The sequence below is a fragment of the Nelusetta ayraudi genome, unplaced genomic scaffold, assembly GCF_046127955.1.
Source record: "Nelusetta ayraudi isolate G7.1 ecotype Tasmania unplaced genomic scaffold, CSIRO-AGI_Nayr_v1 ptg000050l, whole genome shotgun sequence".
In the NCBI taxonomy this organism is placed as follows: domain Eukaryota; kingdom Metazoa; phylum Chordata; class Actinopteri; order Tetraodontiformes; family Monacanthidae; genus Nelusetta; species Nelusetta ayraudi.
This window is the reverse complement of record NW_027466100.1, coordinates 2,201,590-2,227,129: the sequence shown is the minus strand read 5'-3', so window position 1 is coordinate 2,227,129 and position 25,540 is coordinate 2,201,590. Positions and strand designations below refer to the sequence as shown.

At 44.3% G+C, this 25,540-nt stretch overlaps 3 protein-coding genes across 11 annotated transcripts in view; 1 reads left to right on the top strand and 2 right to left on the bottom strand.

The window, feature by feature from the left end:
- cacna2d3 (calcium channel, voltage dependent, alpha2/delta subunit 3) overlaps positions 1 to 10,385 on the bottom strand; it is a 34,210-nt gene extending 23,825 nt beyond the window's left edge. Inside the window, exons 1-5 of the mRNA XM_076037314.1 lie at positions 10,120 to 10,385; positions 8,670 to 8,751; positions 6,974 to 7,186; positions 5,227 to 5,343; positions 3,667 to 3,726 (exon numbers count right to left, since the gene is read on the bottom strand). Of these exons, the coding sequence (XP_075893429.1) occupies positions 3,667 to 3,726; positions 5,227 to 5,343; positions 6,974 to 7,186; positions 8,670 to 8,751; positions 10,120 to 10,241 (594 nt within the window). The 5' untranslated portion in view covers positions 10,242 to 10,385. The remainder of the gene's footprint in view (positions 1 to 3,666; positions 3,727 to 5,226; positions 5,344 to 6,973; positions 7,187 to 8,669; positions 8,752 to 10,119) is intronic.
- Positions 10,386 to 14,466: 4,081 nt separating this feature from the next.
- On the top strand, positions 14,467 to 18,679 carry LOC142895787 (parapinopsin-like). Its single transcript, XM_076037079.1, has 4 exons — positions 14,467 to 15,051; positions 15,682 to 16,010; positions 16,599 to 16,841; positions 17,501 to 18,679. The coding sequence occupies exons 1-4, from the start codon at positions 14,721 to 14,723 to the stop codon at positions 17,612 to 17,614; spliced, it is 1,017 nt and encodes a 338-aa protein (XP_075893194.1). The 5' UTR covers positions 14,467 to 14,720; the 3' UTR covers positions 17,615 to 18,679.
- cacna1da (calcium channel, voltage-dependent, L type, alpha 1D subunit, a) overlaps positions 17,781 to 25,540 on the bottom strand; it is a 63,864-nt gene continuing 56,104 nt past the window's right edge. For 7 of the 9 annotated variants that reach the window (XM_076037069.1, XM_076037070.1, XM_076037076.1 and 4 more), the window contains 6 exons: positions 24,585 to 24,611; positions 23,853 to 23,981; positions 22,768 to 22,901; positions 22,060 to 22,166; positions 21,550 to 21,867; positions 17,781 to 21,203 (listed from right to left, as the gene is read on the bottom strand). In XM_076037069.1, coding sequence (XP_075893184.1) covers positions 20,898 to 21,203; positions 21,550 to 21,867; positions 22,060 to 22,166; positions 22,768 to 22,901; positions 23,853 to 23,981; positions 24,585 to 24,611 — 1,021 coding nt within the window. In that variant the 3' untranslated portion in view covers positions 17,781 to 20,897. The remainder of the gene's footprint in view (positions 21,204 to 21,549; positions 21,868 to 22,059; positions 22,167 to 22,767; positions 22,902 to 23,852; positions 23,982 to 24,584; positions 24,612 to 25,540) is intronic. The other 2 variants (XM_076037071.1, XM_076037072.1) reach the window with 2 other exon arrangements.

The following is a 25,540-nucleotide window of genomic DNA, read 5'->3' as shown; positions in this document are numbered from 1 at the left end:
CACGGGCATCACGATCATCAAGAAGCCGCTGACAGCTCATACCACGCCTGAGCAGCTCTCTGACGAGCTGCGGCGGCGAGGGAAGGTGGGAGGGAAGGGAGGGGAGGAGAGGAGGGATAGAGAGAGGGAGGGGGCCGCTGATGGGGAGCGGCGGAGGGAAAAAAAACGTGCAAGCTCAGCAGAAATGATAGTGCTGTAGAGAGTAGCGTTAACCGGCGGGGTCATTACTGTAGAGCAGGCGACGGGACGCTGCGGCTCTCCGAGACGCCCCGCTGGTTCTTACACCACTGCAGTCAGCTGGAGGGCCCTGCTGCAGAGAGACGCCCTCCATTTACAGGCTGCCGCCCAGCCTCGCTCTACACCGCCACACTCCAGTGCGAGGAGAGCAAGTGAGCCTCTGCGGTCACCTTTATTTTAATGCCGCACAGGTTAAACGGCTTTCGGACTTGTCCTTCGGTTGCCCCAGCAAAACATCTTTTCACCCTCTACTGTACGCACCGAGTGTGATCTTCAGATTTTACTTTTTTTTTCTGCTTTCCGGATCACACCCTTCAAAAGAAAGGAAACTTTCAACGCATGGAAGAAGAATTCCATTTGCTCGTTAACCAAACCAACCCCTATCCCGCCACCTCTCCCCCAGGAGGTGAACTGAACTAGTTACCCACTACTTTACACTACTGTACTCTCTGTAATTACAGTACACCAGACTTATTATCTACTACTTTCTTGCACTACTGTCAATACCTCCCTGCGCTCATGTACATACTGCAATCATTAAAATCAGTGTAAATCAAATATTCACATAAATCTAATCTGTACATTTTTTTAACCTTATACCTGAAAAACCTATATGCTATTCATTTCATACATGCACTTTAAAGCAACAATGTGTTTATTATATAATTTGTGTGCTGTACATTTGTATTTAATTCACTAGGCACTTCTGGTTAGATGCTAATTGCACTTTGTGCCTCTGTACCTGTGACATGTGGAATGAATAAAGTTGAATCTAATCTAATGTAATGTAATCTAAAGAATTTGGTCTGAGCAATTTAAGGTTTACTTCACACACTTTAGCAGTGTGCAAGTGAGAAGAAATTTTCTAAAAGCCTGTTCATTTCAAATGCCTTTAAAAAAAAAAAAAAAAAAAGTAGGCGATGGCTGTGTAGTACAAATGTACTGCCACATCCTACTGTTATCCCCCCCCCCCCCCCCCCCATTGTTAGTTTAACACTTTTTTGTTGCTGCCCATCCTGTCCACCCTAATAGCCAGTTGCAGCTTTCACCCCTAGTTTATTCTCAAAAACACCAGAAAAAAACTTGTGGCATGAAAGGACTTTGTTAAAATGAGGAATTATTAAGACAATACGAAGATGTATTGACGGTGGACTTAGTAGCGTCTAAGCTAGCGCTGCTGCCTTCACTTGTTTTTGCCTCCACGATTCGTTCGCAGTTTGATGACGCAGCGGCGGTGCGACTGTGGTGGCAGGTGTTGCCAGGTTGAGTGTTTTTTCCGCACCACTGGACGAATGTTAGCGGGGTGTTTTAGTGGGGGTTTTCTATGGAAACCTGGCACTCTTTTGACCGAAGTTAAACTATGAGAGAGTGCCGTTCACAAACACCAGAATGAACGCATTCACTACAACGTTCATCATGCCGAAATACAGTGAGCTCAGTTCACGTCCACCGTAAGTATGAACGGGTTCAAGAACGATTTGTTCATTGACCGCGTTCACGCACAACACTGCCACTGCCGATTGGCTAGCGGATGTTCCACCTTTTCAGTGGTGCTTTGAGGCACCCCCTGCGGGCCTATATGCCATATGTGAAAAAAGTTATGTCCAGTGTTCTACACCATGCTCAGATTAACCTATAGTTGCTCTCATAAAAAGATCAAGTGGGAACTGTGGCAAATATATATATTAAAAAAAAAAACACTCACACACAAAATTAGAAACTTAAAGTTGACCAGAAAAAAAAACCTGAACAAAAAAAAATTGAATGAATGAAATTTCCCAACACAAGCGCACACTCTCTGTTGCTGCATCAGGCCTCAGCAGAGGTCAACGCCAAACAGCCGACAGTGCTGACGTGAAGCAGCTGAGATAAGAACAGCTGGCTTATCTCACTGTGGTCAGTGAAATGGCCCGTGAAAAATGTGCGGTGCCAGAGGAGGCGAGTCTGGCTAAATGACGCCAGCAGAAGTGATATCATGACATCTCGTCATTAAAGCAGGTGGATGTTGAATGATTTTTTTAAATCATATTTTATGGTCTTTGAGATTAAGTGCAGTCGCGAGGCCAGCTTCCCATATCAAAAACTATTCAATAATAACTTGAACTCAGTGAGATGTTTTATGACCTGCGAGCTGATGCTTGGGAAAATACAATTCAGCTATCAAAATTGCTGTCAATTTAAAAAAAAAAAATAATAATAATAATATGTATATGTATATATATATATATATATATATATATATATATATATATATATATATATATATATATATATATATACATACATATATAAGGTGGCGCTGAAGATCTTTTCGCATTGAATAAAAAGCTGCCCCAAGCTTTCAAGAAGCTTTCAATGACTGTATATAATAGTCAATAACAATAGTAAGAAAACTTTACTTTGTGCGCGCGTGTGTGTGTGTGTGTGTGTGTGTGTGTGTGTGTGTGTGTGTGTGTGTGTGTGCGTGTGTGCGCGCGCGCGCCCGCACGTGCTTCCCTGTCTCGTTACGGCTGCGTGAGCAGTGGAGAACAGCAGGGAGCGCGGTGACTGAAATGTATCCACATGATGTTAATGCTTTTATTAAGTATAAAGTGCCGCCGTTATCTCGGTGCGCGTTGCTCGAGTGGGTTTCCAATCTGGAGCCACGCGAGTGCAACAACTCGCCGCGCGAAGGAGTTCCATTTATCTCTGTCCGGCGGTGGCAGAGAGACGCGGAGACGGAGCAGAGAGAGGGGAGGCCGGTATACTGCATTCTGTCTGCAGACACGCACTCAAAGCTCGGTGCGCCTTGGAAATCCGCAATGAGCGCACTTTAACAATGTCTGAGCCGAAGGCTGCGAGGGGGATGAGAATGAGGGGGGGGTCTCATTTCAAAAGCCACCAAAGCCCACTTTTACTTTTACCTCTGACTGAATATTCGGTGAGAGACGGGCCGCAGTCTGTAAACACATGCCCAACATACTTCATCATTCTGTACAGCGGGATGCAACACAGGAGGACACACCGCATTAGTGAAGCTGGAGCCACTGCAGTGCGCCGCAGACCTGCTCTCGCTTTAAAACAAGGCCGTCTGCGTCATGACACGCCTCTGCAGCAGCCCTCCATATATGTTTATATATAGCATGTGTGTGTATTTGTGTATCGCACACACACACACTTTTATGTGTGTAAATATATATATATATATATAAAAGAGCATTATGTATCAAACCTCTGACAGGCCATCAGTGTGAAGGACAACGTCCGTGCAATTAAATACTTTTAGGGCCCATTACCCTTCTCTCACCTTGCGGCCACTCGAACTCTGAGGCTCTGAGTGATTCATCCTGGGTGCAGCCCGATGACGCACCACATTTTTAAAACACTTCTTTCCTCATTATTTGTTTTCTTTCTTCTTTTTTTTTTCACCCCCAACAAGCGAAGTCTCACCTGCAGGTCGGGGTTCTCCTCGTGCTCATGGTGCGCCTCCTCCGCTGCCTCCACGAGCCTCTGCGCAAAAGAAATAAAACCGAATTTCAGCTTCGTGGCGAACAGATTTTTTTCCCCCTTTGATCTACCAACATGTAAAAAAAAAAAAAAAAAATCCGGTCCCACTGACTTCCCAAAATGATTTGCTTTATTTAACTTTTTTTTTTTCGCATTTTTTTCGCATTTTTTTCCCCCAAGTTCTATTTTAAAAATAAATAAATCAGGAATTCGGGGCTATTTCATCATGATCTAAGTCATTAAATGGCACCCCGCGGGGCTTGAGCTTGTAAACATGCAAACATGAAGTCCTGGTCATTTTTAATATTATTGGGGGCAAAAAAGATAAGCATAAAATGTGGGTCGCCGGTGTGAAGTGCCGCTGTGAGGTGATTGATGGAGGCGCGCAGAAGCCAAACCTTTTGTAATAAAATTCGATTCTGGAAAAATATGCTTGGTGCTGCGTTTCCGAGGTAAAAATCGTGACAGTGTCGTGCGGCCTCAGAGCTGCACAGGCAATTAACGTCTGTCAAACATGTCAAAATAACTGCTACAATAAACACCACCGCGGCGCTTTTCCCTCAAACTGCTGCGCGCTGGTGGCCAAATTCAATTAACCTCGCGGATGTTTGTAGCTGAAAGTTGAGGCCTGTGGGCGAGAATATTTCTTAATAGATGAATACATTCTTAATACACAAATGGATTCTGTAAATTCTGCGTTTTACGGGTAATTATCCTGTAATGATTCAGTCACACTTCCGACATTCATCAATTTAATAGGCTTGGTGGTGTCAACATTTTAACTCCGTCATTTTTCAAAGCACATTCTCAATCTCGGGCTTGTTGATTTCAAAATGGAGAGATTTTCCACCATATTTGTAATTCCAACAATAACGCGCATTAAAGCAACTCCCGAGCATGTTGGGTGAAATTGGGTGTCATTTATGGCCGCACAGCATCAGGCAGGGGGAGATAAACATTATCATTTCCCAGCAGTCCCTGCGAGGCACATATTACCGAAACGCTTACGGGCTCCTCCGCGCTTTTGCAGCAGACAGCCGACTGATGCGAGTCTGATAATGGTTCAGGCTCGTGTAAAACATCACGCGGTAGGTTATAATCCAGGGGGATTTTTTTTTTTTTAAACAATAACCCACTGCTCTTTTATAGAGACAGTAAGATACAACGACTGTACAACATTTTTTGCTGAGCGGAGGGAACAATTTTATTATAAAAATCTATTTTATAGCTCACTCACACACAATTCAAATATTTTCCAAACGTGATTTTTAAACAACTGTCAAGGTATTTACTTTGTTTTTGCTTTCTAAAATAAATGCAGAAAATTATGAGAATTCAAAATAAAAAAAAAATGTGTTTGTGCTCCTTTACTATTTATTTTTCTGCGGCAACTTCACAAATTCAAGGATTTTTATTTTATTATTATTATTTTTTTTTAAGAATCCAGTTTTCACTTGAGACTGGTCCCATTTGTTCAAAACAGCGTGGATGCTCTCTACCTACCCTGGTAGCCTCTGCTTTTTTCTGGAAGACTTCCTCCATCTTCACGGCCAGGCTCTTCACCAGTTTCAAGCCATCGATTTCCTCCACTCTGACTGTCTTAGAGAATTCTTTATGTTTCTGAAAACCAACCAGACGCATACATACGCTGTCACGGACCGGCAGAACATCTGCAAACTGAACATCAACAACAACAATGCCTGCAGGGGGAAGAAAGAAAGAAACACGGTGCTTATGGACTGAGCTCACACAGCTCATCAACCAATTACAGTCTTAAATGTCCATTTAATAAGGGGGAGAAAAACATCAAGTGCATTCCAGTGTTGCTGTAGCTTTCCTAACATGGTGCACTGGGAGTTAAACAGGGGGTTATCGGCGGTCACATGGCGGCTGAGGGCTGCCTGCACGCCAGGCTCAAACACACGCTTGATAAAATCCTCTCGCAACACCGAAAGATTGATTGTCTTTATCCGATGGTGATCATTGGCCGCATATGCTCTCTCTCTCTCTCTCTGATTGGCTGGAGGTGGCCGTGCTGGGTGGCCAGTGGGAGTGAGTGTAGAGTGTTGGAGAGTGTGTGTGTGTGTGTGTGTGTGTGTGTGTGTGTGTGTGTGTGTGTGTGTGTGTGTGTGTGGTGGGGAGGTGTATGGGAAGGCTATGTGCATGTTAAGAGGGTAATTGAAATGGAGTCAAAGCACAGAAGAAAGATAATAACGTGTCAAGCTTGGGTGGTTATGGGTAATGAACTACACTGCGCAGAACGCTGATTCTGCTGGATGAACAGGACCTGCAGTGGTGGAGAACAAAAGCCGCCGCAGCTCGGAGGAAATTGTCGTTACGTAACCCTGCACCTGCCACCGCCCGCCCCCCCCGACACACACACACACACACACACACACACACACACACACACACACACACACACACACACACTTAGAAACACATGTCAAATAAAAACAAAAATGCTGCCGTTTCTGCGACCAGCCGGCCACGTCAAGACGTCAAGTCACACACACACACACATTCACACACACACACACACACACACACACACACACACACACACACTCCCAGCAGTCTTATCTAAACATCAGCCACGGTCGAACACGTAGCGGCGGTGAAGAGAAAAAAAAGGGGAAAAAGAAAAAAAAAAAAAGAAAGAAAACAACGCAGCCGCGCCAGTACACGAGGCGACAAATTACCTACTGAAAGGAAGAGTGTGGCCTCGCATTGGAGCAGAACAGTTCATTTCACGCCTGTCCTCCTCGCCTCAGCGCCCCCCCCGTCCCCCCCTGTTCCCACCACACCCCCCTCTCCTCCCCAGCCGCCACGAGAAGGTTAAGGCCCATCCGTCAAAAGCACCGATCAAGATCATCGATTGGAGAGTGCGAGTGGAGGCCCGCCGCGGCGCCGCAGCCCTTTGGCGGCGACGCAAACCCCCGTGCAAAATCGGGTGTTTCGCCACTAAAGCATCTAATAATCAGCCTTTAAGAGCGACCCCTAACGACCCCAGACGCTCCCTCACAGCTCACTGCTTTGTGCTGACTGGCCCCCTGCAGCAGCTTTTTTTTTTTTTTTTTTTCTTTTTCACAAGACGCGCCTCGGCGGTCAGAGGAAGTGCTTACACGCGCAAAAAGTCGAGGTAGAAAATTTTGCAGTGAAATACTGCAACGAATGTCGTACTTATGTCGAATGCATATTGGAAATTTTAAAATCTGCATGTTGTATCCGAGGGACTGTTGAGGGTCACCTCAGTGCACAGAGGTGGTATTGGGCCCAGGAGCCGCTTCCTGATGGCCGTCTGAACGCTCTCGCCGTGCTTGCGCGGACCTCTGGGTGAGGGGTTTTCATCCCACAGGCACGTTGGAGAGGTTTTGGGGTTGATCCTGCTGCCCTTGATTGGAGGGCCAGACTCAGAACTGGAGTTGATCCCCGGACGTGGCGCACTGATGGCCCACAGCTCCTGAAACAGTAGAAAATGAACCAAAGACGGATTATCAGCAGGCAAATTTATAGAAAGTGAAACTTGTCTCGATATGATTCATGCTAATGTGACCAGAGAAATGGAAACTACAGTGCACCAGTATAATGTTCCTCTGTAACTTCACAGTTACAACATTGAAGCTCATTTTCAGTGTTTTGAATGTAAACACGATTGGCAAAAGACTACTAGAAACACCTGAGCTCACTTTACCATCACAATGAATAGCAACTGAATAGGCAAAGGTTGAAATTATAAGATGATGTTTCTGCTCATTTAAAACAAATGCACGGAAGATTAAAGACACAAACAAGCATTTTTGTCCAGTCAGCTGAATAAAGTCCAAAAAGCGAGAGCAACGTGCCAGAAAAAGACAGCAGGTGTGTTGGACAAAAAGGTTAAAACTGTAAAGTTTTACTCTGCTTTGCCCACAGACTAATGGGTTATTTAATACATTAAAAAAAAACTGTACAGTTTTACAGGGATTCCAAACCTTTGAAATTATACTTATACTACTTATACTACTACTTATAATAATTAGCTGGAATTGCAATAATTTCTTATTTTAACGTTATCGTATATAAAGCAGCTTTAAACATGTTACATGGTCGCAGTGCCTGGTGTCGCAGATGGCCAGCATATGGACGGCAACACCTGAGCAGTTCACCACTGCGCTTCCTGTCACTCTCCAGCATTCAACCATGCTGACAAAATACCAACATGAAAAAGTGAATTATTATGGAACTTCTGTGAAGTCTGTGCAGATTTGTGTGTTTTGGGAGGTTGAAATCAAGGATATACATTTTATTAGTGATGATCGAATTACCTAAAGGCATGATATACACCCAAACACACACATGTAAATCTACCAATCGACATTAAACGTAAAACAACGCCGATGCACAGATTCCTGTCCGCCTCACCTCTGGAGGCCTGTGTGCACCTCTGCCTGTGGCGATAGCCAGCGAAAGAACAGGAAGTTGTATGTATGGTGCTGGGTCATCTTTTATTCTCTTGCCTGACCCCTCCACACGCACCCCCTGTCCCCTCCCCCCACTGCTGAACGCTCTAATTCAATTTGTCTCCTTGTCGCGTTCATATCCAGAGGTTGAAACTCTTGACTCCGGAGAGTTAACTGGAGAGATGAGATGAGAGCGGAATCACAGCCGTGTTTAATGGACTGTGTCGAGTACAAACACACACACACACACACACACACACACACACAACGGCACACACACACATACGCACACAGACACACACATGGAGCTCCGGCACTGAAAACACACCTGAGTCTCCTCTAGAACAACGCATCAGCATTCAGCTGAGACGGCCAAATGTCTCTGCAGCCTTTTGAGAGGAAACGTGGCATCACGGCAAAACGATTCTCCTAACTACACGTGCACCCTACAAAGGGGAAGACGTATTCAGCGGTCACACTCAGTATAGAGGGGAACCGGCTTACCTTTTGCAGTAGCTGGGATCCGGAATATTTCGCAGAGATGGATTTGATTTCGCCACCGAAGGCAGACGCCCACAGTTTTACACTGCAATACAAGCAAAGACGAGTGTTGAAAGACAACCGGCTCACAAACACTGTGCAAAAATGCGAAATGGAAAAACAAAAAACCTGAATCGGTTATGATCAGTATATGTGGAAACTGTATCATGGAACAATCAGCATTGTTGCACAAATTTAATTGGCTTTCCTTTTGATCCCAGACGGCTTCTTTTCTTTTTTTTTTCTTCTCTCCCTCAGCCAGAAGAGTGGCATGCAGGCCGCCGCCAATCTGACCTTCAGTTTTTCCGGTCGATGATGGCCTGTCACTTGCATGATCTATACTGTAGTTATGGAGCTTCAGCTATAACTTTAAATGACAGAGGACATTCACCTGCAGAAACCTAGTTAGACGTGACTGCCCTGCAGGAAACATACTGGTTACCGTATGACCATGAGTACGCTCAACTGCTGCAGTCACTCCGTGATCAAGCCTGTGCGCATTTTAGTTAGATACTTATACCATTGAAAGAATTACCTCTTCTACATGGTCTTTGGGGGGTTTTATGCATCGTTTTTAAATCTTGTGCCTTTGTGATTTATTGCTTTTTCGCTCTAAAACTGCGTGTTTAAGATTTGCAGTTTAAATATGACAGTAGATTTCTTTTTTAGGATTTTCAGACAGGAAAAATCATTCTAACCAAATTAGGCAACATCTTACTGTCGTGCTCTTTTTTATTTTAGCATGTTTTTGGGAAAATTAGGAAAAAATAGTGGCCCTCCTCTGCACAGTCCAGCTGTAAAAAACTGAACTGAACTGAACTGAATTTTGTTTTATTTTCCATGCGGCCAACACTATTATTTCTTTTTTTTTTTTGGTTTTAGCATTAACTGAATACAAAATCACCATTATTTTACAACCTTTACATATGACTATTGTTTTATCATTTCTTCTAAAATTATAAGTTCCAAAACAACGCTTACATTAAAGGATCATGAAGAAATTAGCCCAGTTTTCTATTAAATGTATGCAAGAACTGGCGCAGACCTGTTGGTTTTGACACCAAACTGTCAGAGTAATAGACTCAGTGATTGGTTCAGTATAACATGATGTCCATTGTAGGCAGCATCTTGGAGAAATGTTAGATATTAAGGAATATGTCTCTATTCTAGAATTACTTGCTGTCTGCAAAAAAAAGCCAAAGAAAATTCTTATAAACATTTTTTCCATCCATATGTGATGCATCCAATCTGTATTTGGCCTGTCTGAGAACAATGCACATGCAGACCTTTTCTTAAAAAAAAAAAAAAAAAAAAAAAATCAAACGTAAAAGTAAAAAGTTACACTTCAGGCAGGCTGCATGCTTTAGCTTCTCAAACGACTGCTGCTCGGTGGTGAAAACAGAGTCGCACTCACACTGACAGGGGGATCCCTTGCTGGGATCCTGCCTTCTCCAGCAAGTTGAAACCCACGATGATCCACAACAGGAAGTTGGTGCTGCACCTGTGCGCCAGACGCGTCCTCCGCCACCCGGGCATCTTCCCAACTCTGCGTGTCGTGCGGAAGCACAGTGGGAACGTACAGCAATGTCCCGTCGCTGCGGCGCTTTTGCAGAGAGTGGAGGAACCCCCCGCGGTGCAGCGTCTCAAGCCGCGGCACCCTATATGGCACCAAACCCCCACTGTGTTAGAGAGAGAGAGAGAGAGAGAGAGAGAGAGAGAGAGAGAGAGAGAGAGAGAGACTCCGTTCACTGCTGTCTTTTCCTCTGTCTGATTCTGATGATGATGACAAACACCACCAGCGCGAGCTCTCTCCTCGTTTTACGCGCTGCGAGCTTTGCGCTTTGCGAAATTCCTCGGACGACCGGGGGACCCCATTGGAGGCTCCCACTCCATCCCCCCCCCCCACAAAGCGGCAGCACGGACGGATCGTGCGTCGCGGAGCTACAGAGAGCACATTTCACGTGTGCGACGACGAACAAAGCCGTGAGAGTCAACTTGGCGACGCGCGTGCCTGCACGCTCGCAAGTTGTTTGGATTTTAATGCTGACGCCGCGTTTTACAGGTTTTACACCGCGCGGCAGGCACGGGCGTTTGGGTTCGGCGCGATCGTGAGAGAGAGAGAAAAAAAATTGTATAAAGGATGCAACTGCACGGGCCGAGAATGGACGGGGAGACAGACTGCAGCGCAAAGTGTTTGCGGTCCTCAGACTGCGAACGTTTGGAGCGCGCGCACTGCGTTACAGCAAGTTCTCGATGGCAGGGTTTGAGTTTTATAGGGACGCGGTTGTAAAAGCTCAGCGGCAATAAATGCACCTGGTGGTGGAGGCAGATATGAATATTCCATTTCTATTGAACGAGCCCTGATCAATCATCCCATGACGTCATACGTTTTCGGTTTTTCTTTTTTGGTTCCCCCCCCCCGTGGGCGCACAGGTGCAGTGAACGGACATCTGCGAAAGCTGGCGTGAGCGCGCCCCCGATCTCTCCTCGCGCTCGTCACCGAGACAAGAGGCAGCGATCGCCTGCAGTCCGACACTTTCCCATCGCTGATTATTCGGGGCCGATGATGCTGTCAGGGCGGCAGGCGGCGGCTTGATGCCCCTCCCACTCCTCCCAACCCGCCGCTGGACCGGATCCGTGTTTCGACTTGAGGCTTTTATTAGTTCGGTAATTGCGTCGTATATCAAAGTTGCGCGCTGGCTGTACTGTCTGGGACGTGCCGATAAGGTGGCTGCATGCGGGATGACGGACAATATCATCCGGTCTCCACACTCACGGCGCCCCTCCTACCCATGCTTTAATTAACTATCGACTATTGTGAATTTAGCGGGAGAAAAAAAAAAAAAAAACTCCACCGCATGCAGCAGCCCTGATTCCACGAGTCCCGTCGTCCCGCGGTCAGTTTTTATGCAAGGCACATACTCCTGATTGGATTATTGGCCCAGTGTTCAAGCAATTTTCCAGTCTTTAGGCTTTTGACGCGAGACCCAATTTATTGGTCCCGATTGCTCTGTAGATCTCAAGAAAACAGCACATTTAGCTCTTTGTTTACACCCATCTACAAAAATAAATCCATCTGGCTCGCTGTTTAAATCTTCCATATTTTGAAGTGGTCAAAACAATGTGACCTTATAGAGCAAAACAAGCACCCGGGCGGGTGTTGTCACTAACCTGGGCCAGCTATCCGTGCCCTCTGTGACATCACAAGGAGGTGTTTTCCAGAGCTAACCAACTTACTAAGGTTAGCTACGCTTGCATAATGCATTAAGTTTTTAAAGGCACCGCCTCCATTCTGCAGCAGGTCTCTGAACAAAGGTGCATCCTGCATACAACAGCAGTGACAGCAAGATCTCAAATCAGATGTTCCCAGAGATTGAAATCCAATCAGTTGACAAGGCTCTTCCAAGATTAGATCAGTTCTGTGTATATGTGTTTTGGACACATTTATTTTGCAAAGTGCTTGCATTTGTCTGAGAAAAAACTTTCAGATTTGAGGGGGAAAATCAGGAAGCTAAAGAGGCCCTACAGACACGCTTTTGGATGTATAAAAATAAATTGTAACTGACTTAAATGGTGAAACCTGACTTTGTTTGGCGGCCCAGAACATTTGTCACAAGACAGTCCAAACATGAGGCGAGCACGCAAGCTGTTATCACAGGGAGTGGGTTTGCTTCGCTAGTTAGTTATATAACGGGTTTCACATTGATCAATTTCCATACAGACTGGCTCTGTGTCAATACTTTGCCAAGAAAGTTCTAGTTTGATTGTTGTTTCTTGTTGAAGACAAAGAAAAGACGCTTTTTAAAAACAAGGAAACCCTGGGAAATTTTCCAGACCTTTGATTTGACCCACTATTGTGACTTATTTTTTGTATGTGCTGCCTGCCTGTGTTTTTACTCCTAGAAAAACTCCTAGAAAAACAGATCTATAATTACAGCACGAGTGCTGTTACACACTCCGGCTGAACAGTTGTAATCTCTGTCTTGATTTGATTGAACATAAACCTCTTATAAGGTTAATCATCGGACACTTGTGGCCACGCTAAGACTGGGGGCTTAACCTCACCTCATGCCCTCAGAGTTGGACCATAACACCCAAAACAGTCTGTTCTCACACCCATGTCACTGCCAGAGCAGAACTAATACACATATTGGTCACAGTGCCTGAATTTTTCCATACCCTCATTACATTTGACTCACCAGTATCAAAATTTGGCAGCCACATTGTTTAACAGAGAATACTTGGGGGTAACTTTCAAGCAACAATCACAAATTTCTGATTTGTTCTATTTTTTATGTGTTAAGCTGATCAGCAGGTGTCACTCTGTGTTTAATAACATGTTTGGTCACGACGTATTCATAGAACATCACCGGTCCTAAATCCAGATCACCATGTAGATCCAATACGTAACTTCAATGAAACCACTTACTCAACCACTGATTCCTGTCATGTGCAGATGAAGAACAAGAACACATTCACACATATCTGCCCCACTCCATTACAATAAAATTGGAATGTACCATTTTGTCATTGTACGTTCCAAGTTATAAAGGGACAGAGGGAAGGCTGCCACGGGATGATCTCAGAGGATGGATGAAAAACATGGCTCAGTCTGGTAACTGAGTTCCTAAAACCTGCTGCTCCCCACACATTATTTGCAGTGGAGCAAGAAAAAGAAGTAAAAAAATGTATGCTTCTCTTTTCTGGCCAGTTCACTGACAGGCTGGAAACATATAGTTCTTTTTTGAAAATGAAACAATATGGTCCATTTCATTTATAATAAAATAAATAAATAAATAAATGCCATAAATGAACCCATCAGTGAAGACATAATGGTGCCTGGACCATGTAAGTCATGCATGAAGACTCGTGAAGATTGATGCTGATCTTTGTGTTCATCACACAATCTACTTCAAATGGATATTTTAATCAGCTTTAGTTTGCATTAGTTCACTTCAAGCTAGATCCTTTATTCATTTGAGTTCAAGTGGCACAAAGCTCTTTTCACGCAGGCTCTTGGTTCAAGCATCATCAGTGTTTTAGTTGAATTTCAGTTTAAGCCATTGAGTCCTGCTGGTTGAATGAAGCTGATTTGAGCTCAACTATCAACACTTTCAAGTGTTAAACTTTGTTTTGAAAAAATATATAAAGTAAACGTGTATGTATTATGCATGTAACATGTACACATTTACATATATGTAAATTAGAAAAGTGCCACATTAGCATTTAGCAAGAATTGTTACGAGGAAGAGTTTATCTATAATGTGTTTGGTCCGCTGTTGTATCTATTCAACCGTTATTCTTATAAATTGAAAAAAAAGTTTTGACTTAATCCATGACATCATGCTTTAGTGCCTTAAATTGAAAAAAAACCCAAAACAAACAGTTGCAACAACTAGCACACACTTGATTTGAGATGACTCAGAAATGTACATGTTTCAATCAACAAAGGAACAGGGCCACGCTGATGAGAAAAAAAAAAAATCCACCTATATTTAGGAAATGCATTGAGCAGTATAGGTCAATGGTGGTGAGTGTGCAGGTGACTTAAGGTGCCGCCAGTCTGCCTCACTAGTCTGCCTCTTAAACTTTACCTGACCCCTGGTGTGTTATAAAAGTGAGGGGCAAAGCTTCAATAAATGAGCCGTCAGACACAGTGAGGGATCAGCCGCCTTCATTAACTTGAGCTGTATTACTTTAAGTTATGTCCCAGCAGTGTCTTGATCCCTCAGTGAGGTGGGCGTGGCCAGAGCGCTCCCCCAGGGAGCGCTGTGCAGTCATCCTGCCTGAGTGCCTTTAAAATCAAGCAAAAGGTGAGGGATCAGGGGCTCATCATCTGGTGGAATTACTCTTTGTTAAGTCTGGTCAGGGCGACTTATTCTTAGACTTGTGGGCACCTAATCTCAGTCGCAGCCGAGACATTGAACATCCAAGGAGCAGCAGGAGAGAAGCAGGACTTCTTGACTTGGCTATCTTTTTTTTTTTTTTTTTTTCTTGGAGCAGAATTTCGCAAACATGCAACCAAACTCTTTTTTCTCCAACGCCTCGCTGTACCTGGCCCCACACGGGGAGCCTCCGTTACCTCGCGCCGGCTTCATCCTGCTAGCCGTCATCATGGCCCTCTTCACTGGGCCGGCCATCGTCCTCAACGCCACAGTGATCATTGTGTCCCTGATGCACAAGAAGCTGAGGCAGCCACTCAACTACGCTCTGGTGAACATGGCTGTGGCCGACCTGGGCACAGCTCTGACTGGAGGCGTGCTCTCTGTCATCAACAACGCCCAGGGCTACTTCTCCCTGGGACGGACGGGCTGTGTGATGGAGGGCTTCGCCGTGTCCCTGTTTGGTGAGTGGAGGCTGTCACGGATTCATTGCGTGAGATGAATTCATACTTTAAAGGTCCAGTGTGTAAAATTTGGTGATTTATGATTTTTTTGTTGGTAAAAACGAAATATACTCTCCATAAATACATTAATAAAAGTGTATAATCGCAGTACAATAAAAGTAATTTGGTTTCCCTACCCTTAGAATGGTTCTTACTTATATATAAGAATATACATAGATCAGGTTATGTGATGTTAAGTGATCCAATTGTTCACATAACCGTGGTTACATACATATCCTTCGTTCTTGCTCTCAGTTAGCTGCCATCCTGAGCAGCCATATTCCTAAGGAAGCTGGTGTTGGACAATCCAGGCCGCCTGACACAGCGTTTCGTGTTAATGGTGAACACTCACATCCTCAATTAAACCAACGAAGAAGAAGAAGGTGGACAAGGTACCCAAGTTTGTGTGCCAAGGCCACCGTAGTCCACTGGCAAGCTCAGGAACGGGAGGGAGAGCGCTGAAAATCTAAAATGTCACCACTTGGTGTCACTGTTTCCTCTCAAAAGCTCCAAATATTACACACTTAACCTTTAAAATGTAGCGTAGAGTGGATTTTTTTGATCGGATGCAGTTCCACTTTCTATTCACAGGAATCACGTCCCTCTGCACGGTCGCTCTGATCGCAGTGGAGAGGATGTTTGTCATCTGTAAGCCACTGGGCCCCATGACATTTCAAAAAAACCACGCCTTCGGGGGCATCGTCTTATCCTGGCTGTGGTCCCTGACGTGGAACGTCCCTCCCCTGTTCGGTTGGGGCAGGTATGAGCTGGAGGGCGTGGGCACGTCTTGCGCACCTGACTGGCACAACCGGGACCCTCACAATGTCTCCTACATCGTGACCTACTTTGCCGTCTGCTTCGCCGTCCCCTTCGCAATTATTATTGGGTCTTACTCCAAACTGATGTGGACGTTGCACCAGGTGAGAAGTCGGGGAAAGTGGTCGGAAAGTATTTTGGGGGTTGTTGAAGATTCAAGTCACTTCATCTCAGTTCATTTAATTTGAGTTGTCTGTTTTTGGGGGACTAACCTTTATGATTGTAAAAGCCAGATAGTGATCAATCAATCAATCAATCAATCAATCAATCAATCAATCAATCAATCAATATTTATATAGCTGGCTTATATCTAGTATAACAAATTAGAGTGATTAGAAGGTTTGGTTCTGGCAACAGTAAAGAAGTCTAAATTCCATAAGTCTGTGAACCATTCAATAATTCACTGAAACATACCACAAAGGAAAAACACCTTTTTTGAGCAGCTAAAAAAAGCTGTGCTGTTTAACGAGGAATTTGTCCAACGTTAATGAGTTTTTCACATCACTGACTGAGAACCGTTGCAGATATATTACTATCTTTATATGCAGGTAAGTCTGCTTGGCTGTTTTCCCAATGCGCAGGCAGAGGGAGACGGCTATAGAAAGGGTCACAACATGTAACACTGGTTATATGAATGCTAGGTGGCGCAATTTGGCTGCTGAAGCTCTGACGGCTGACCGTCTGCATTTCAGGTGTCGAAGATGGCCTGCGTGGAAGGAGGCGCGGTGGCTAAAGGGGAGATGAAGGTGGCTTCCATGGTGGTGCTGATGGTCCTAACGTTTCTCGTCAGCTGGCTGCCTTACGCCAGCTTGGCCATGGTGGTGGTCTCCGACCCTGATGTGAAGATTCATCCGCTTGTGGGCACGGTGCCGGTTTATCTGGCCAAGAGCAGCACGGTGTACAACCCCATCATCTATATCTACCTCAACAAACAGGTACATGGAGAGCATCTAGAAATCCTCACAGACTTTACCGCATGTTATTCTTCAAATTTTAGATATTTTCTTTTGCATATTTAGCCCTGTGTTTATGGCCATCTGTTTTCAGCTCACATGTTTTGAAGCAGACAACATCAAGGTTGTTTCAGAGGGTGGAACCAATCCCTGATAGGGCTGTTGTTCAGACCTGAGAGAGGTGTCAGTCACATATTAACGTTCTGTGAGATCTGGAATTCAGTGATGATGAACTTAAAATGACAGTACCCTCTAGTGGTCATCCTATAACCTGCATTTTGAGGGCTATTGTGAGCAGAAGGCAGGAATACGAAATCCTTTTCAAATTAATTAACAATTAAATGTCTGATTTTACATTTCAAAAAAAAAAATAATAATACAAAAACTAATCTTCCCATTAACATTTTAACCACAAGTAGCAGGTTTTCACCCAATGAATGACATTAATACACACCAACTCTGATTAGTTATGATACTCAATAGTTATGTCTTCTCCTTAGGAGGTCAACTCCAATACACTGAACTTTTATGGAAATTCCCAACATGTAATGTTTTCATTTCTACGAAAATGATACAGGGGAGTTTCGCACTTTGGATTTTGCTGCAGTGCTCACGCGACTTTACTTCTTTGTCTTTTCTAGTTTCGTAAATACGCCTTGCCCTTTCTGCTGTGTGGGAGAGATTTCGATCTGGAGGATGAAGAATCGGAGTTAACCGGAGTAGAACCTTCCAACAACAAAGTGTCTCCATCCTAGACACAAACATTTGTTTGACAAATCAATGCCTGAAACACACGATGCCATAACTCACAGCAGTGTATGAATGTTTGTGGTGTGTTGTGATTTCCTCATGTGTGAATAGTGGCTTTGATATGGCAGACCCGGGAAGCTGCAGTGTAACATACAAATTAAAAGAAGACAGTAATTCAGCATAAGTTTATTCAGTGATGATCAATAGAAAATAAAATTTTGGTTGAAATGAAGTCAAGGCCCAAAAAAAATTAGAAATACCCCAAAGAAAAAGTTGATACAAAACCTTGGATGTTATCTTAAAGCATTTGCTACTAAGAGAAATGATTTGTACCGAATAAAAACATTAAGGAGCAAATATCAAGACTTTCAAGTAGAGAACGTTACCATGGGTCTCTCCATACTTTTGTACATAATTTACATTATCTTCTATTTTAATACATCTTTCAGAACATTAATAGATGCAATTGTATTTATAATCATAACAATATGAATAAAACAACAGAAGGTTCAAATCAAAGTGTGTTTCTCTTAAAACTGGTACTTAACTGCATTTTTTTTCTTTGCCTGCCTGTAGACCAGAGCAACGATGCACCTTGAAAAGATTTTTTTTTTTAATACTCTTTCATTCCCAGCACTGTAAGGTGAGGTGAAAATGACAAATATAGAGTCCACTAAACCATACACACAGTCACAAAAAGTACAAAATTATCTCACCTTAATACACAAATCTGTTTAGAAAAAGAAACAAAAAAGCACTATACAGTTACTTGTGCAAAGACAAACAGCTATGTGCTAATATTTAAATACCATTGGTATAGAATGAACCAAATCGTTATCTTCTTTTTCTCTCAGGAATCCCTGACATGAGGTAAAAGTAAGTTCTTTTAATCTTTAGTTTAAACCCAACTTTGAAAAGAGTTTACAAAATAATGCATATCTTCAGTTTATCAGTACAATAATTGCTACGAATAGTACAATGTGCCTGTTATGTGCATCGGTCCTTTTAGATGACGCGTCATCAACAAAAGGACTAGAACACATTATTGTTTTTTTTTTTTGTTTTTTTTTATACTCACAAACAATTCAAAGAGCCCTTTCAATGTGCACACAAAATGGAAAACCAACAGTTTCATGACAGTATTCGGTTGAGTAGAGTGCAGCGGGCACTCGCTCACAAATAACTCAGGAATGAAAGTTTGCTTCGACCCAAAAGATCCTCAGAGCGGATTCAAACTCTCCATGGAAACGTGTGAAAACAAACCCCAGTGTCCGTACTGTAGCTGTTGAGCAAATGGCGACTGGAGAACTTTGTCACTGCGACGTCCATCGTCCATCGTCCATCATTTTCCACTCTTCAAATGATGAGCAAAATTAGTTTTGGAAAAGAAAATAATAGAAAACCAACACAAGTAACTGGCTTCATCCTTCTTCTGGATCTCTTTTTATAAAAAGACTCCACTGTGGGACATTGCGACGAGACAGGTACGCTGAGACAATGATATGTCACTGTTGCCTAACGAGGTATACTGTATGCAGGGACCAGGCAGGCCGAGAGAGAACAGGGCTGGGGGTTCAGTATTGCTTTGCCTCTCTGCAGCATCCTGACACCAGGACACCTTCTGTCCTTACAACACACACTGGGGCTGTCTCTCACCTTTGGAAGCGTGTGTGTGTGTGTGTGTGTGTGTGTGTGTGTGTGTGTGTGTGTGTGTGCGTGTGGGTGTTCGTGTGTGTGTCTGTCTCCTGCCGCCACGGGCCTCGCACATTACAATGAAGGCTGAGAATGTGACTGGCAAAATTCCAATGCGAAAGTTAAAACGGAATCACATCATGAGCGGCGAGGAGTAAGTGGGGTATTTCTCCCCGACGGAGCTGTGAGAAGTGTGAATGCATCCCTGTTTTAACGCCGTCTCTGTCAACTTGTCTTTCTTTCAGCAGCAAAAAGGCCTTTGAATAGGGCTGACCAAACCTAGGTTTGACTTTGAAAACCAACTAAGAGCAGCATCGTTAATGCACTATGCATTTTTTTTTTTTTAAATCCTTGTGCATGCGCTGCACAAAATATGCAAACAAACAAACGAACAAACAAACGTGTTTAGCACATCTGTATAAAATTTCAGCACTGGATCCTTGAGGCTTGCCTTTTGAAAAATGCTCCTTTAAAGGGGGCTTCATTGTATGCATCTGGTGGCTGTTTTAAAGAAGTAGCACATGTACCCCTATTCTATGAAATCAAAGCCATTTGCATATGTTGTGCAGAAGTCTTGTCACACAAGCAGAACCTCTTAAAATGCTGTTTTTATAGGCAAAGTAAAGGGTGCATACTAGCAAAAAAAGAAAAAGGCAAATGAATATCAGAATTGTTTTTACCTAATAAAATAATGCAAGTCTGTATTTCTTATCTTTAGCATAACAGGAGTCACAAGGGTCCATATTGCTGATCTTTTAAATAATACATAATTACAAAATATAGATTCTCTTTACAAAGTTCCTTTTGTAACATTATACAATTTACAGCATATCAACTATGAAATATCAATCAGGCTATTCCAGTTTAGTTTTTTTTTCTTTAAAGTAACGTGCCTGCATTTATAACAAATGCTTTTGTCACACCCCAAAGTTGAATAATGCTATAAATTGGACATTTACTCTCTGCATAATCTGGTGCAACTCTGCCGCTGCTCTTCGCTTCGAAACTCAGCTCGAGCAGTGATCTGCTCTTAAAACAAAGGGAGTGACTCGGACTAACAACTACAGGAGGAGATATGCCTTTTCTATGCTTGCATTGAAAACTTGCATGATATGCCGAACCGTAATAAAGTGGCCGAGGTAATGACATCGAACATCTGATTGTCATCACCCTTCCGAGACCTGCCCAAGAGAATATCTCGCGCCCGCTGCCACTCGGTCCATCTCTCTTTGTGGCGTCAATGTCCTCGTCTCTGATTGGCTGCAGGCTGGACCTGTGTGCCCCCCTCCCCCTACCCCAACCACTGAATGGAGGACTGTGACAGGAGGCTGCAGTCAGTCCCTGTGCTCAGCAGGGATGTTTTCTGGCATCGTGCTGCGACCCCCACTCGCTGGCAGGCGGAGAACAACAAAGTGAATATGTCTCGTCTTTATGCCTTTTACGTTTCAAAGGCACTTCTTTTGGTCAGAGCCAACAGATGCATGTCTTTTTTTTTTTTTCTTTTTTTTTTTTAATTATTATTATTTTTTTCATTTTTGATGTCGAGCTGACTCAGTCTGACTCTGTTCCGTCTTGCTAAGAAGTCTCCAGCCGCTGCTATAAAGTCGTGATGCAGATCATTTCGTCTGCCAGGTCCTCCTCGTAGGGAGCTCTCGGCTCTGTCTCTGGCTCCTCGTCGCTGTAGCTGGCCGCAGTGTCCTGCAGCTCGTAGTCCCTTGGAGTCAGGACGGGGAACACGTTGATCCCGTTGATGCCCGGAGCAATGCCGCCGTTCAGCAGGTGGCTGGCCGCGCTCTCCATCTCGTCTATCGTCATCTCGCACGCGTCTGCGATCTCGTGCTTCGTGGCGGCGACGAACATCGGGTCCTTGGCGTATCTCCCGAGTCCTTCCGATATCAAGACCTGCTCGCCAGAATGGGGGCGGGGGAGGGGGGAATGGAACGTCAGTTGGGAACATTGTGGTTCGTTGTTCGTTATGCGCAGGAAACAAGACGTTCTCAACTGTTTACCTTTTTTAACAAAAGTAATTAGTAACTGATTACTTATGAAACAAAGTAGTTAAAGTAATTAGATTACTTTTTAAAAGGAGTAATCGGTAATCAGTAGTTGGATTACTTTTATGGAGTAATCCCAACAACACTGGTTGTGAGCATAAATTCAACAATCCAAACTACATGAAGATATTCCCAACTGAATAACAAGCACAGACTCGCTAAGCGAAAACGCCGCCCATCGCTTCACAACCCACCGCTTCCACTAGGCTTGTGGCGCTGCCCCTCTTCTGGTGGTACTGGTTGTGGTACTCTGGCGGCACCTGCAGGTGGACTGGGGAGTACATCCTCTGGGAGAACTCGGGGTCGTCTGTGTACCAGGAGCTCTTGCGCACTGACACTTGGCTGCTCGCGATGCTCTCCCTGTGCGGGTGGTCCACGCGGATGAGAGGGGTGTAGTACGGGGACTGGTCTTTACTGGCCGGCGTGGCAGGGGGAGTGGCCCAGGAGCGGGTGGAGCGAGTCGGGGAGAGGCGGTGGGCTCTGCTGGAGTCCAGGCCTGCTACGGCCATCACCTGCAGAAAATCAGGAACGGAAAACGTAACACACCTGAACTCAGAAACCTGAACGTCTTTTACTGGAGGGACCAAAATAATAAAAAAAAAATTGCGGTAGGGAATGAAGTGAATTGCACTCGTGTGTGCTACAGTGTCCAAAGCCAGTGGGCGCAAGCTTGTGATTAGGTGTGGGACAGGTGGGGGTGTTACCTGGTGCTGCATGAGGTGCAGTGGTAGAGCAGTACGCTGATGTGGAAGCTCGTCCTGGCTACTCTGCCTGCGCAGACACTCAAAGTTGAAGGACGGCCTTCTGTTACCTGGATAAGTCAGGAATGGGAGCAGTGAGCGACCTCATGCATGGGAGCATGGACCGCATGCCACGGTGTGACGTGCTTGGGAGAATGTGAAAGTGGGATTGTGAGTATATCATACAAGTGAATAGGAGATGTTTGGGAATGAGTGTTTCTGGTTGAGGTTATGGTCAGAATGACCAGAATTGTTTTGTGGCTCTTCTTTAAATGATGTTGCCTTTCTTTATTTTAACAGTTTGAGAAGCTCTAATTTGACCCATAATTACCGTTGCGGAGGTTCAAAAAAAGACAAAGGATGGCAGTTTTGCTGGATTGTGTTTCTTAATATCCTTGATAATCCAATTTTCATCAGTGGTTACACTTAACTCAGGCTGGGATCTGAGAGTAGGATCCTACTCAAGAATTATCTGAGGTCCTTTGTGGGACCTGTGCTTAATTAATACCAAATCAATACAAATCTACACATTTAACAGTTTTCTTCACAAAAAGTATGTAAACATCTCACTTTACGCTGATGTCATGATTGGTTAAGAGCAAATGCAGTCAGTGTTTTGCAGGGGAACTTCTCCACATGCAGGATGAAGCGATGCAATGGATGAAAAGATACCTTGAGGCGTCGCAGGCAGCAGCCGTCGCTTCGGTGACCTCCGCGACTCGCGGTAAAGAGGCTGCTCGTCGTCGTCGTAGTACGTGTCGGGGTGATGGTAACCTTTGGGAGTCTCGTACTCCGTGTCGCTGTACCTGTTGACGCAAGAAAAAACACTCAGCATTTCCTTTTCTCACCCTACCACCAGTTGCGGGGCCGTGCATTTCAACGCCAAGGCCATCAGTGACGCTGTACTTGTCTCACCCTAAGTTAATAGGCCTCATGATACCATTGATATGACGCCATGGCTCGAGAATCCATACGGAATCACTCTTAGACAACACAGCAAGTCCATAGATAGATCGATACATTTCCGGAGTATTTAAAATCACAATGAAGAGTAGGAAACTAAAGTCACTGATACTGTAAAAATGTACAAATAAGAAGAGATTATTTAAAAAAGTTTTAATAAGTCCACCAACACATTCACTGTGAGCTTAAACTCTTGTACAAATTTGCTCAATAAACTCTGGATTGTCAACTTTTCGTATATTGTATATTGAGCCATTCAATTATTAAACAATTTAGCAACTAAGTCTTTCCCTTCTCCTTCAGCCATCGTGCGTTACTTTTGCTAGCCAACTAGCGGACTTCCGGGTTGAGTTACGGCCGATTTGCACCGAAAGCGTCTGCGGCGCGTCTACAGGATGCGCACGTGTGAAATTCAACGTTAAGGCCAGCTAGATGCTCTTGGCATCGCATATTCAGCATCTGACTGTGACTGTGGTACCTTCACGTAGAGCGGACATGGGCCCGCAATGTTGACTCTGTTGGCCGAGGGTAGATTTGAAATAACCTCACAACACAAGCCAGCTGAAATATGATTGGATAAAAAACACCGTAATATCCAACGCTAGAAGCAGCACAACTAAGTCGGTATGGTATGGCGTAAAAAGAACAGACTACGGAGAATAATTTTATTCTCATATTTACAGGAAAATGAACGTTTCTAAGTATGGTTAGGCCAGCACTGGCCCAGCAGGGAAGACCTAGCTGGCCTTGACGGGCCGCCACACTGAGGACACACCCAGCTGAGAGGGACGCACCTGTCACCTGACAGCATGCTGTCGTCTTCATAGAACTCCTCCCCGCTGTAATATTCTCCGGACAAGCGGTCTTCGTCAAGCTCCTCCTCCCTCCGGATGGTCGGGTGGTGCCCATCCGCTCCATGGGACCTGGTGAGAGGTGGGTCTTTTAGAGTGTGTGTGACTCGACCGTCGGCAAAGGGCGACTAGTATGGGGGGGTGGGGGGTGGCATGCACTGCCATGCGGACACAAGCCTCCGGGGTGGGCGGGGCAGCGGCGCTGCACCTGACCACCCTTTAAAATTGCGACCCGAGCCGAATCAAGACGACGGGCGGAGCAGGACTTCCGTCAACTAATTGTCCACTTCGAGGTCCGGCGGGGTAGCGGTTTAAAAAAAAGAATGAAGTTAAAGCAGAGTGCAATGCCAGAGTGGATTAGTGGTGCACTTTTAAAAGACTCTCCAGGTTCTCCTTCTTCAAAGCAAGCAGTAATCACTTTGGCACATGCATGAAGCAAGGCTGCCCCCAGCTGGCCACTAACATAAGCTGCTATTTTTTTTTTCTCTTCAAGTCAATGAACAGACATTCTAATTCATTCTAATATTAAAGAGGCAGATGTGATGATGACTTGTCATGTATTGCAATAGCACAGGCTTAGGATGCAACCATTCACCGTGGCATAGTGCATAAAACAGTCTTCCTTTGGCGGTTGAGACGCACCGCGGTGGTCAAGCCTATAGAGGAACAACATACCTAACATAGGTCTCATAGTAGCGCCTTCTGTCCGAGACAGCAGAGGGATGGTTGAGAGAAAGCATTTTGGTTAGGAGGGAGCAAGAGGGGAGGGGGCAGACAGAAAAGGGATGGAGAGACTGTGACATATATATCATACGGTATATGAATCATATACAGCATTCTCATATATATGTATGAACTAAAAGAGAGAGAGAGAGAGAGAGAGAGAGAGAGAGAGAGAGCGATGGTGGACGTCGACTCCAGTGCTGGTTGACAATTCCATTTTCCACTCGGAGGATAAGAGCCAAACTCATAGTGAAGCATCTCTCTTGCAATGAAATTGTCGGGAGAAAACTTAATAGGCGCTAGAAGAAAACAATAGCCAGCACTGGAGCTGCTGACTGAACGCTGCACAAGAAAACAGTAGATAAGTGTCGCGTATGAAATTAGCTGTCAGCGACGTGATCCGTTCCAGCGGTGGAATAAAACCGTCAACAACAGCTTTTTGTCTGCATGTCTTCATTTATACAGGTGCATGTGCTGCTGACATAAAGACATATTTCTCATGCTATGTCGTGATGCCTAAGATTATACTGTAGTATTGACTGAAAACAACACAAAAATCATTTGAATGCATCTAACTCCTAAAAAAAAAAAGTTAATATCCATCTCTCTCTATCTTTATATTGATGTTCACTGTCAATCTTCCAAAAATTCATGTGTGATAAAATGTTGACTTCACAGTCTGTGACTTTAAACGATTGATGTGATTTAAAATGTAATAGAAGAGGAAGAAGAGGCAGACGGGGGGAAAAAGAAACATCACTTGGCTGGAAGTGCTCCATTTGCGACTAGACTTCCCCAAGCACACACAAGAAGTGTATTTCAAGTCATTATATTTTTTTCTTCAACTAGTATCTGCATCCAGTGTTCCGGTCTCACTGTCAGACGTTAAATCAAAAACAATGCTATAA

What these genes read in the sequence shown, in the direction of transcription:
- LOC142895787 (XM_076037079.1), top strand. Translation starts at nt 14,721, where the DNA reads ATGCAACCAAACTCTTTTTTCTCCAACGCCTCGCTGTACCTGGCCCCA. An exon ending in TGATGTGGACGTTGCACCAG is followed by an intron (nt 16,011 to 16,598) that starts GTGAGAAGTCGG and finishes TCTGCATTTCAG; the next exon opens with GTGTCGAAGATGGCCTGCGT. An exon ending in ATATCTACCTCAACAAACAG is followed by an intron (nt 16,842 to 17,500) that starts GTACATGGAGAG and finishes TGTCTTTTCTAG; the next exon opens with TTTCGTAAATACGCCTTGCC.